General features: G+C 46.3%; 1 protein-coding gene across 1 annotated transcript in view; it reads right to left on the bottom strand.

The window, feature by feature from the left end:
- Positions 1-2,918: 2,918 nt before the first annotated feature.
- The window catches only part of LOC144111520 (neprilysin-1-like), a 35,597-nt gene continuing 25,049 nt past the window's right edge, over positions 2,919-13,466 (bottom strand). The window contains exons 13-20 of the mRNA XM_077644846.1: positions 11,946-12,004; positions 9,755-9,806; positions 9,597-9,664; positions 8,393-8,523; positions 6,588-6,653; positions 4,530-4,631; positions 4,345-4,421; positions 2,919-3,127 (exon numbers count right to left, since the gene is read on the bottom strand). Coding sequence (XP_077500972.1) covers positions 3,028-3,127; positions 4,345-4,421; positions 4,530-4,631; positions 6,588-6,653; positions 8,393-8,523; positions 9,597-9,664; positions 9,755-9,806; positions 11,946-12,004 — 655 coding nt within the window. The 3' untranslated portion in view covers positions 2,919-3,027. The remainder of the gene's footprint in view (positions 3,128-4,344; positions 4,422-4,529; positions 4,632-6,587; positions 6,654-8,392; positions 8,524-9,596; positions 9,665-9,754; positions 9,807-11,945; positions 12,005-13,466) is intronic.

Raw genomic sequence — 13,466 nt, 5'->3', positions numbered from 1 at the left:
GGCACTGAAAGGCCCAGTGCATTAGCATAGCCAGTTCTGGACAAAAGCATTTCTGAGCGAGAAACCGTTTGTTAACGCAATTTTTTCATATAATGTAAGATTTCTTTACAACAATCAATATATCCCCAGATCACCAGACAGCAGTTTTGCAATTTTTTTCTATTAACGTTCTTTCTATCGTAGAAAGCACTCGTCTTTTGTTTCTATGGCATTACTAACCGTCCGGTGCGATCGATGGAAACAGTTTAAAAGAAAGATATTGCTACATATCAGAAGAATGCTTAAATATTATTTCCGTAAAAGTAAAATATTTCCGTAAAAGTAATTTACAATTTTCCAAATTTCAAAATTTTTGTTCCAAAATGTTGGACATGATTGGTTTAAGGTAATTAAGGGACAGTTAAGGGCAGTCGCTCCCTCCCCGTTACAACCATTTTTTTGCCATATCATAATGATCAGCGCAAGATACTCAGTTGCCATTTCGTCAGTAAGCTGTTTTCATTTAGCGCGAGTTTGTAGGGTTTTTCCCCTGTTGCAGCTTCTAAGCATTCGGGCGCTACGAACGCCCGCTTTCATGTAAGATTCAGTTCAGAGTTAGATACTTAGTTTTAGCAATCCGCGTTTGTTTCCCTTCTACTTTTGAGCTCGTTTTATGTTCATAAGCAACTGACCAAAAAGAAAGCACTGCATGACTGAGAGCGGAATTCGCTATTGCCGGCTTTTTTATACTCAGTTATGCGTAAACACTTTTTTGCACAAAGCCAGAATGGGCGTTGGTATTTTGGATGCCCACGACAAAATAGCTGATTAAATTTTGCCTACCTGCTGATAGGGATTGTGTTGCTGCTTAAAAGACAGAATGAGTAAAGCCAGTGCAAGCCCCTTTGTGACAATGATTTGGTCTGTAGGGATTAAACCGTTTATTAACTGTTTACTCTCCCGACCGGAGTTTTGACTTAAGACTAAATTCACCCCACTCAGAATGTTTACTTGAAAACCCCTATTATGAGGTTTTAGAGAATCTCAGCCTTGATTTTCGTTCCTCGCGTCATATCACTCGCCTAGGTTTTGTTTTACAGTCTATTGCAGAGTACAGAGGGCATACAGATAATTTGTAAAGAAAAAAAACTCTGAAAAGGGTGACTTACTGATTAGCACATTTTTCTCAGAAATTCATTTGCGTTTGCACAGCACCACATCTATTTGGCAGACATAGAAGAACGCATTATATATCAACTCGGCTATCGACTAGAAGAAAAGCGTAAACAGAAGGACATGCTAAAATTTTATTCGCTTTAAATGGAAACGCTCCTGCGCAATACAATGAGTGCACAAAAAGGGTTAAAGTACTGAAAGAAAACAAAAATTGGCTGTGGTTTAGCTTGGCTAACCCCGGAATTGAGCGGAAAGCGAGCACGCTTGCCAAGCGTCTGAGGCTCGCCCATGGCAGCTCCGCTACGCGCTCGCGACAGCTCGCGACGTCGCTCTTTTGTCGGATGTTGAAGGCTTATTCGATCTCCCTGGTCCGTTGATCAAAATAAGACGTGATGACCATCACGTCATCACGTCATATTTTGACCAACGGACCAGGATATTTTACAGGATCCGGGAATATCCATGACCAACAGATATTTTGATCAACGAACCAACGTATGCGTCAGCATACCTTCGATAGCGTTTCGTGACAGCAAAATTGATTATCTGCGTGCGTTGTCTTAATCTTTTACCACGTGTACATCTTAAGTGTTTTTCATGCTTCTGTCCTTTCCTTAGTGTACGAGCGAGATGTATATATTCGACGAACGTGCATTAAAAATATGGTTGTTAGTCAGCGTCGTGTCCCGCCTCTCTCTTCATTGGCTCGCGCTGCGCTGCTCCCGCCACAAGATCACGCACCAACTAGCCCAGCTTTTCACCTTGTTAACAAGACAGTCTTTACTGGATTTTTTTTAGCATGAGCTTTAATTCCAGTTGCGGTAGTGTAGCTGATCATTTCTTTTCCTCTGTGCGCACATATTCCCCAAGACACGCTGTTATCCCAGTGAGCACTTTCTAGGAATTGTGTATGCCTAAGTAATCGCCACTGGCATAGTCGAACTCAATGCTTGGGAGCTCTTTGTTCACGGCGATTGATGTTTTCATAACTGCTGGAAACCTCGCGTCTACTGGAACAAGTGCTGATAAAGGCGTTGAGAAAGCAGTCAGAGGCTTAACATGTTTTCATCTATGCTATCATCTGTTCGAGCATTGTCGCCTGTATTATCAATGCTTGCCATCGTCCTTCCAATCTTCTTAACAGAACGCGCTCAGGCGCTCTAGGAACCCCGCGTTTCAGTGGTAGGCTTTATATACCCACACGACCACGTGGCTATGACGTGGTATCGCATGGTCTTACGACATCCCCATCGGATGTCGTCACGTGGCTTCACATCACCCCATCGGATGTTGTTACGGTCAAAGGTTAACCAAAAGGTCACCCAATGTCAAAGGTCAACATAATTTCATGGGTCAAGGTCAAGGGTTCGATACCATATCTGTACCTCATATCGTCATACACGGCTAACGTGGTTGGGCTGAAGGTCGTTCAAGGTCATCCTCCGGCCTACGCGACGACTGCTTTATCTAGCGTAGTGAAGCTTTGCGCTGCAAAATGGTCGAGCCGGGGACTCGAACCGCTACGCCTCGATCAGTGAGGAACATTCATTGAACTTGTCACTTAATTAAGCCAGAAGAACACATCCAAGTATAAGCGTCACTGGAAAACCGATACAAAGCTGTCGAGGTGAAAAAAGTTAAACATCGAAGAAATTACTGCGCAGTACCTACAACTTCCGCCGCGAGATGCTGTGCGGCCTACTGACCAGCCTGAGCCTTGTGTGTATACGTATAATCAGCGCAACCTGAAAATGCGGTAAAGATGCCCCATGCGAAGCAGTGAAACCACCAAGTCATTTATTTTGGCAAACACAGGCTTCGTGGCTTCCAAGCTGCTGTTATCCTTTTCCCGTCTAGGTCTGTGATTCAGCCTCACCACAGTGTGCAGCGCTCCGTGAAATTCATCGTCGAATTTGCTGCGCAGCCGAAAGTACTGCTGAATGATTCCAGGTTGCCCATTGGTATGTTGACTCTAAAGAAAAAAATAAGGATACGTCTCAGCGCTTACCACTTATGGTGCGCTGAGTAAAGTGCATTATTGCTGCCATGTCCCCATAAGCTATTTTCGTCTTCGCTATCATCTTGACATGCCACAAGAAATGAGGTCCCCATGCAGTGCGTATAAAGAGGGATGCATGACGGTCTAAAATTAGAAGAAGAATAACGGCTTTACCGGAAAAAGAAATGTGGTAGGGTTTTAACGTTGTTAAACCGAGTACACGTGGGAAAGATGTGTGTAGCCTGGTTTGCTCATCGCTTTCCTTTGCCCTGTCGTCTGCACGTCTGGCGAAGATGTGGTTGGATAGTAGCGGAGGATGGTTTATTGGGGGGGGGGGGGGGGGGACGTGGGAAGTGTCGGCGGCGAAGACTCTTGCACAAGTAGTCGATGAGCATCGGGGCAAGAGCCAGGGTCACAAGGAAATATTCAGCAGCACTATTATAGTGTAACCATCCCGCCTCAAGAGCTTAAGCCGATGTCGTTTGTGTCTCCCTATGATCATCTTCTTTATTTCAGTAGTATTAGTTCATGGAGACAGTGATGGGCAGTGCACAGCTCCGGAGTGCGTATATTAGTTCCACAGCAGCATTAGTTTGTGCAAGGCACAGCGCGATATTAAAACGATGCATGGTCGGCTGCGGCAATTGCATATGACTGTCGTGCAGTGGCGAGCGAAGCTGATCTGTTCGCGCCACCGTGGGTTCGAATCCCACTCGCGGCAGTATTTATTACATTTTTTATTTATGGTTTGGCCGAAGTTACCGTCATGGTCAAGCTTCACACTAAATCGGCGAGCCGGGCGCATGCGGATGGACGGAAGTTTTGTCTTCAAGGATGCTGTCCATAGCCTCAAAAAGTAAAGCTAAAAGATTGTTTGGAAAAAGTGAGCGAGTTTTTGGGGGCCACGAGATAAGGAAACCGCCGTACAGATTTTGGAAGAAAAACAAATCACACGAGTCATACGTATTAATTCCATAGCTGTCACTGTCTTGATACAGAGGGGGATTTGTTATTATTTTCCTCGATTAATTTCTTGCTTAAGGGGCATTGTCGTCGACGAGACAACTATTTCTTGTGTCAAACAATGGCCCGTAGCACACGCCGTGGTATGGTGCCCTCAAATGTGCAGAAAAGATAACTGTACTTTCCCTCGCGTGCCTGTATTATATAAGGGCGTCGTCGAGCCTCACCTGTAGTGGTCCGGGCTGTGCGTATCGTACTGGATTTCCTGCTGGAGACTCTCTTTGCGGGTATTGCTGCACCACACCTGCACGAATATGCACGCCCATCACTGTTTGGGTGGAGCCGCATTTCATCTATGCCCTTGGAAAGAGATAATGCTCGCTGAAGTGATGGCCTGAGAAGTCACATGTACCATTGCGTTTGCGAGGAAGAACAGCTGCTGACCGGAAAATTCCTCCAGGCCAGCTAAGCGAGTGTCGTTTTCGGATCCCTCTTCCAGCAGTCTCTCGTACGCCTGCAAAAGGTAACGACAGTTTCATATGTGATAATGTGCTACGTATTAAGTTCACTTATTTCCTGGCAGGATAAGAGTACAGCACTAAACAAAGGCAACAAGCCTTGAGGTGGAGCCTCAATCCAATGATGATGATGAATTTTTATGGCGCAAGGGCGCAAGGACAGTGCCCTCCCTGCATTGTCAATTGGGCGAGAACTGCAGGTTTTGGAAAAAGACACAGTTGATCTGACGGATCAGCGACAAGGTGCGCCGACAACAACGTTAAATCCGCCTCGTGCGGTAGAAGCCCATCTGTGGCCCTTTTTAGATTACTCAAGGTGTGGTCAAAGACCCATTTCCCAAGCATTTCACCCCAAAGAAGCCGAGCACCAGGCAGGGGAAAGCTTGTACCCACTGTATCACCGGTCGGTACCCGGCGGCACTGGGGATCGAACCCCGCACCTCCCGCATGCGAGGCGTATGCACAAACAACCTGGCCACCGCTGCGATGGAGCCTCAATCGGCTGACGACCATTCCCACAAGACTTGTCATCGTCGGGGCAATGAGCGCAGCATAGGCAAGAGTTTAAAATGGTCCCCTATTCGAGGAAGAAGCACAGGTGAGGGGGAGGAAGGTGTGAAGTGGGAACAGTGGTGGAAGTGATGAGCGTCAACTTGAAAAGGCGGCAGGATTTTAACGTATTTAAACCGAGTAGACGTGCAAAAGCATGTGTTTAGCCTGGGTGGCTTATGGTTTTGCTTTGCTGGGTGATAGGCCCGTCTGGCGACGATATTAGTTATATAGTAGTATTAGTTGATGAAGACGACGATGTGGGATGCACAGCCTGATAGTGTGTTGCAGAGGCAACAGCTTCCCACCGTTAAAGACACGGCGAGTGGAGACGGCATTGTCTGTACGGATTTCGCAAAAATGACGTCATACATTGGCTTTTCGGAAACAATGAAAACAGGAAGGGCTTCAGCGGAGCCGACCAAAACCATGCCGCTCGATCATCTTCCTCCTACAGCGACAGCTGAGAATGGGAAGGCGTAGCTGAGTATAGACGCACAACTTATGATCTAGTGTCATAACGGCGCTCTTTCTGTCGGCTAAAAATTGCGTTTTATTAAGACATTCGCACCTGAGCCTCTCACATTGCAACAAGAACATCCGGAGTTATATTAGTGTAGTAAATTTGGTGAATTCTCAACATTAATCACTAGAACACCGCCCCGAACTTAATCGTGAAGTTAAGAGATTGAGGCTTCAATACCCTGATTCGCGTGCTCTCTAAGTCGACTCAGCAAATCCTAGGCGCCTGGATGCTGACGCTGTGAACACAACTGAGCCGTTAATCTCATCGTTTGGGAAATTCGCAGCGCAGCTGTTGTCAGCCTGCTTTAGGTGAGAGCAGCGTGGTTGGCGTATACGTCACCTTACCACGGGCCAATCGCGTGGGTCATAGAAAACATTTAACTGGTTTTCAGATTCATGACGTCATCACTTATGTTACCTCGCAGACACCTCTGGTCCTATCACGTGACCAGCGTGGGTCATGTGACTGCGCCGTGACGTCACCGCGAGCGTGCTGCCGTCCGAGCGCGCTCCCCGTCCACAGATCACGTGACTACTCCACGCGTCTGATTGGTTGAACAAGGAGCGCAAGTTGGTAATGTAAGAACAGCCAGGAGGTAAGAACGGGCTGAAACAGCGGTCGCGTGGCCCAACAGACGCGAGGATGACGTAGGAGAGCCCACGAAATTCACGCCGCCGAGGCACTCAGCGCGAAAGCATGTAATAACTGCGGTTGCCATACGCAATACGCAGAGCGTAAACGTAAAGTAACTCTTTTTCTTGCTAACAATAATGCCAAATAATGCTTACTTAGCGCAAAATAAAAGAGAAATAAATTGAGTGTTAGCACCGTAACGTCTCTGAAATAGTCTTTCTTAAAGACAAATGCTGCAACTTACCTCGAAGGCCAATCGGAGGCCTCCGTTGTCGGCAATGTTTTCGCCCACTGTGTTTTTGCCATTGAGCTGCATGGGGAGAGAGCAAAATGAAGAATTTACTTGTCTTTTAAATTAGCTGCTTGAAATAAACCTGGGTGAGTTTTTTCCTGTTTGGATCTGCACCAAACCCTGGCCAATCCCCCACCGTGGGTATGTGCCATCGTATTTGAGACGACGACAACAACAACAAATTAGCTCACATTATCTGTATACGGAAATATATTGGTGCCGAAAACGCTGATCACAAATGCGCTACCGTTTAAGGTGGGGTGAGATTTTGTTCTGTCAATAAATTCGATTTTGAGGTTTTGCGATCATCTGACTGAGAATTTCATTGGCTTTCAGAAAATATAATATGCGTGGGTACTTCCGATTTCAAAACTTATTTGCGATCCCTTTTAGCCGTCACGACTACTTGAAAAGTTGGCGTTTTCAGTGATTTATTTGGCATTTTTCTCAAAACAGCTATTTTGGAGGTTTGTGTACCTTTTTCTCGGGGACTATAAGGCAGACGCAAACAAAATCTTTTAAAAAATGTTATTTAGTGCCATTTATATGACTAGTACTAGAATCAATAGCCTAAGTTCATTTGTATTTTTCCGACTAAAAAAACATTCGCGTGTAGCAATTCGACAAAAAAAAAATAACACGCAATATCTAGTTATTGCTTGAAGCGCATAATTTTGGTTCAGTTGAGTAGAGAATTGGTTCCTACTCTCCTTTAGAATTTCAACCCTCCGCAGATAGTATGTTGTAAGGAAAAGATACATTAGCAAACATGAAGACAAAGACACAAATAAAAAAATACTAGACAAACTTTCAATCTAGGTTTGAGTTCTAATGCAAGGTGCGCGAATCTTCCATATTCTTTGCAGATTTTGCAGCCATAGCTTTTATTACGACTGCGGTCACTCTAATACTCTATTGCGCTATTACGGCTATTACGACAGCGAACTTTTAAAAGCCATTTTCAAAGTTTCACCCCAACTTAGAACAGTTCATCACTTGAACGCTACTTCAGTTGTGTTAAAATATGAAAAACATGACAGCCTGTCTGCAGCAGTAATAATACTCCATGTAAAACAGCTTATTATCGACTTACATGAATAGCAGGCTATTACTGCAAAGCATTTTAGTCGCTTGTGCTGCTATTCAGTAACTGACTTGGTTATGCATGCCAAACTACCACACCTTGAACACATATGAGCTTACCGTAGACATACACACGCCGTATTTACTCGTGCACATAGCACTCAGGCCAGACGTAGCAGAAACCGCTTGAGGCATGCTGTGTCCTTACTTCAATGCACATCATTGTTGCCTTAGGTTTGGCGTATGCATCGTGAATCTTAACTTGGGTGGATTCCAATGAGTAATTACTCCCTTATTACAAATCTACTCCACCTTCGGGGATTCCCTTAAGTATTTGACCAACTATATTGCCACTGCGAGTTACTGATCAATTCGCTCTCGCCCTACCTTAAGCTTGCCGTCCCGGTTTGCTTAGTTGGTAGAGCGACCGCTCCGGTGAAGCGGTGGTCCCGGGGTCGAACCCCGGACCCGGACGAACTTTACTTCAACTGCGATGTTCCTGATAAAGCTTTATAGCTGTCCTTTTACTCCCTTATTACGAATCTGAAATAGAGGTACTAATGCATTTCCACATAAAATGCCTTGCTAGCAGAATGAATGTGCACTGAAGATAACTAAATTTGAGAGCCAAGAAACACCGCACGCCGCTAGGAAATTTATTTTCGAACCCTCACCGTCATGTTGGCCTCCGGGTCAGTGATGTTTCCGTACTGGTATTCGAAGCATTTAGCCTTCTCCTCAAAGTGGGCGCGTGTATCATTTGTCCACCACTGTTTAAGTGCACCGTCAGCGTCGAACTGGCTTCCTTCGAGGACAGGAGAAACGTAAACATCAATCACTATCCTATTTACATGAAATATTTAAAAATTATTTTAGGAAGCGCCACGAAAGACATCTAAAAAAGACAGAGCAGCAGAGCACAATAGAAGCTAGGTAAGGCTGACGATATCAGCAAGAGAGAGAGAGCGCCACTCGGGTTTAAAGTCGGCCTGTTTATACACTTCCCTCAGATGAGCAATCATTTGGCAGAAATGAGATTTTTTTCGAAACAACTGATATAAAGCGCCGATCCATCATTCTAGCTTTCCATAAGTTTGGTAGTACAAACACAAAGGAAAACACATCAAGATGTTCATCAACATACTGCATTCCGGCGAGGTAGGCCACAAAACCGAGCTGTTTCTTGGCGAATAAAAGTGAGCATAGTGCACGCGTTTTCTTGTGACTGTATGCTAATGAGCAGGTGTGTCATTAGAAAGGAAGGAATCCTAAATGAACCTCGCAACAGAGCTCACGATGAGACCATACTTTAGCATTTAACAAAATAAGTATTTTTAAGTGGCCTCCGTAATTTTTACTGTTGTGCTTGAGTCGCTGAAAGGTTCGTGACATCAGCGCTTATTTTATTCACAACAGTTATAAAGCCATGTAGGTAACAGAATAGCAGAGAACAGTGTACAAGAATTACGTTCACAGGAAGTTCTCTGTAATTCTTTATCAGGCATCCCGAAAACTCTCTGCTTAGTCAGCTCGGAGCAGATGTGTTAACGAAATAATAAGATATCAAAGGCGCAGCTGCACGAAATTCGTATACAATGCTAATGGTATTACTAAACGTTTCTGTTTCAAGCTTTTGCTGGAAGTGTAAATTGCATGCCAGCCAGCGAAAGGTACGAAAATTTCACGCGCTAGTGTCACACACTGCGTGGCTTGACGAACAGAAACCAAATTGAAACAAGCAGCGTAGTACTTGGTGTCAGTAGATGAGACGCTTTGGTCTTGAAGTCGAGACTGTACTTACGTACAGCGGCGCGCGCACTGAAGGGCGCTTTTTCGTCGAAGGAAAGAAACGCGCGTGATAATTTTGAACCTCCTCACCTGTGTCATCGAAACCGTGCGTCATCTCATGACCAACCACCATGCCGATGGCTCCGTAGTTGATTGAGCTGTCGGCAGATTACGATTCTTCTCAGTTAAGCGTTACCATCACAAAAAAAAATGGACGTTACATGTGTAGAGAAAATTCACAGTCTTACCGGGGAAGTCCGTACTCATAGAAGACGCCTTGAAGGATTCCCGAAGGGTACACTGCAATTCGAAAAATACCAGTATCTTATGTAGCGAGATGTTATTGCCCTATAAGCTTGTATTTTCTTTGGACTTCGTGCTACATGTCAAGAAGTCAAGAAGTGTAGACACAACAGGATTAGCCGTATATAAAACACGCCTCCAGTCGATATAATAAACTGATGTTTATCTCAAAAACTCCGACGCACGACCAGTCTGACGAATATGAAACATGGCCCGTGATATGAAAATGGCATATATCGCAAACGGCGTAGCATAGTTGTTCTGGAAACTACGCTTTCAGTCGGTGAAAATGGTAATGCAAATGAAATACATGATTAGAGTTTCTTTCGGGGGTTGTGGTATGCAGACATCTCAGCATGCGTGGTCATGACCTACAAGGGTCATGACCACGCATGCTCCAGTTACTTCTGTCTTTGCATACACGGCCACTGCAGCCGCTATGTTTGTGGTTGAGAGTTTGGTGTTGCAAGCAAGTTGAAACCCTTTCATTTCGTAGAGTTTCTCGGGGTCCATTGAAGTTTCTGGTGAAATACAGTAGTGAAGATTACTGCAGACAGATGACTCTTGCAATGCCATTGGAGTGCACTCCTAGTGTTCTTACATTGATCCAGACTATGGCAACTTGGTGCGGTGTCAGCATGGCGATGAACTTTTTGGTGATGGTGTAGACATGATGCGACCCTAATCTTCGGAATTCAACCCCTATCAGAGTTTCCACTACAGTGGGTAGAAGTTGTGGACACCACTCTTGTTGGTGATGTAGAACCTGTCGATGCTGGTGACTCATATGAACGCGACGTATACCAACTTCTGCGAATCTGCCTTTGCGTCTTTCTTTCATTTTTCTTTCTCTTACAGGGAATTTCGTCCGTGACATCACCGAGGTTCGGGTGTGAGGACAACCCTAATGCTGTCGCATTAGACGTCGGAGGGACACGTGACCTCTCTTGACCAACCATTAATATCATTGCCACCTGCCACGGTGGGCAGGTTGTGGAGACGTCACCACGACACGTGACTTCTCTTAAACAATCAGGGAGGCCCGTCAGGGCAGGTTATGATGATGTCGCAATATCATGAAACTTCTCACGACCAATCATCTAATTTCGTCTCGCACATCGGCGGTGTTTTGATGTGGCAGCTCTAATGCAATCGCATTAATGACGCATCCGCACAGGGTCATGTGACCACACGCACTCGACTGAAGCGCCAACCGTACCCCCCTCACCTCCGGTCGCTAGGCTAACACTCTGAATGGCGGTTAGCGGACCACATCTTGCTGTCAAAACTTGGTGCGTGCACGGTGTTGGCGATGTCCTTTATTATAACTTCATTTATTATAACTTTTTAAACAGTCACAATGGAGTATCCCCGTGTTCACCTACAGGTCAATGACAAAGTGATACACGTGATGCCAAATAGGTGACACTATCGTGCTTTTAGAGCAAAGGCTCTATTCCCGACGTACAAATACAGAGAACGGCTGATTCCGTCAGTTTCACCTCCAAGCTCAGCCAAGGTCAGGCCTCCGCTCGGGGCGAACCGCGCAAGAAAGAAGGAGCAATAAAATTGTGCGGCCAATGGCACACCTTTCACGTCTGAAGGAGCGAACCACGCCTCTCAATAGATGGCGCTGGCGCCCACGCCGTGGGCTCACGGAAACTGGCGCGAACAGCGTTGACGAATAAAAGGCAAAATGTCAGCAAACCAAGGGTGTCATCCTTTGACAAACCACACAAAACCTAGATATCGGTCGGCAAACTCGATTGAACCATGTTCAACCATTGGTAATTTTTTTTACAGAAGGCACACTGTTGCGACCAATGCACGAACTTCGCTGCAAGCTCATCGGAATTTGCCGACACATTTGTGGGCGTGAGCTGGCTTGCATTTGAAAATAAACACAGCCAATAGAGAATTAAATTTGCCTGCAGGAACTAGAAGAATGGTATTTTAGGATTGGGCGAGTACGCTGTAGCACTCTGCAGTGTATTTGCAAGTTCTCACGCATTGAGTGCGGGAATAGACGCGGGAAATGAAGAACAAATAGTAAATTTCGGAATTGTAAGACTGCTACTTTAGGAACGCGCAAGTACGTACGCTGCAGCATTGTTCAGCGTATTTAGATGACCTCACCCATTTCGTTGCTGGTGGGGTTATAAAAGGCGTTCACGATAGCGGGACCAACCAGCCATCTGCAATGAACAAGAAAAGACAAGTACTTATGAATGCACTTCAAAAAAATGGCCAGGCTTAGCTTGGTTAAGCCAAGAATGCGTTGCATATCTCGATGGAGTTCCGTGCTGCTCCATTGACTCGATAGGCTATTGACTCGATCTCCATTGAAACTGCCCGTGTAGCAGCGCTCGATCACCTTTGAGTCGATAGACTATCGGTTCGAGGGCCCTCGAAATGCCCGTGTGACAGGGGTATAAGACTGTCCCGGCGAAGGAGCGCAGCTCTTTTATACATATGCCGTGACGTCAATCATAGCGCAGCGACCCTAGCGGGAGGAGTGGGAGTCAGGTGGTGGCTGCGGCCGCGCGCGACCGCGCCAGTTGGGGTCCAGCTTTTCCTCCGTGACGTCACGCGCCGGCGCAGCGCCCCTAGCGGGAGGAACAGGAGTCAGGTGGTGGCTGCGACCGCGCGAGTTGGGGCCCAGCTTTTCCTCCGGCTGTCGTGACGTCACGTCACGTGGTTTGGTGGCTGCCCTGCCGCGCCCAAGGGCTGAACTGAGTGATTGCAATATGCAACGCATAAAATCCTGCCCGGCGAAACATCGACTTCCTCACTTGCACCGGCTCACGCGGGAGTCCGGCTGCGTGAGTTAGGAGCAATATTATTACCTTCAAATTACTCACCCCTACAACAAAATGTGGCCACATTGGTGTGGAAACACTCCGGAATGCTATTTTTGCTCGAGCGATTTGAACGTTCAAACATAAACGATCGCCTATGGCGCGGTAGCAAAAGAGCGGCACTGGCTGAAAGACAGCGTTCAACACCCTCGTCTGTTCATTCATCGCGCCAAGGCAGCCGCACACATGCACACAGTATTAACTGCATAATTTCCATCTCATTCTCGCGCCGGGCGCGCATCCCCATTGGTCAGGCGCGGAAACCATTTTCCAGAAAGTTTGAGTTCTTTCTTCCAATCCGCCGTTGCCAACGCGCGAGCGGGGAGATGAGGGCATTACTCTGCACGCTCAAGGCTACACCCTCTCCGTCGCCAATGAGTAGCATTTACTCCAAACATCTGGATTGTTCGGTGGCGAGCTCGGACATGTTCCCTTTGGAGCCGCGCTGGCGAGCGAAGTGGAGAGGGCAGCAATAATGATAATACTTGGTTTTTGGCTAAAGGAAATGGCACAGTATCTGTCTCATATATCGTTGGACACCTGAACCGCGCCGTAAGGCATGGGATAAAGGAGGGAGTGAAAGAAGAAAGGAAGAAAGAGGTGCCTAGTGGAGGGCTCCGGAATAATTTCGACCACCAGCAACACACACAAGGACTCGGAACTTCAACATGAAGACACCCGGGTCCCACTGAATCGACCAATTTTTGGCGCCAATTAAGTTTTTTTTCTTTCTCTCTCCTCCGGTGTTCCAGAATTCTCCACGGTGCGCCCTGGCGAGATTGCTTCCGCGCGGCGCCGG

The sequence above is a fragment of the Amblyomma americanum genome, chromosome 11, assembly GCF_052857255.1.
Source record: "Amblyomma americanum isolate KBUSLIRL-KWMA chromosome 11, ASM5285725v1, whole genome shotgun sequence".
Taxonomy (NCBI): Eukaryota; Metazoa; Arthropoda; class Arachnida; order Ixodida; family Ixodidae; genus Amblyomma; species Amblyomma americanum.
The sequence above is the reverse complement of the archived record's forward strand: the minus strand, read 5'-3'. Positions and strand labels throughout refer to the sequence as shown.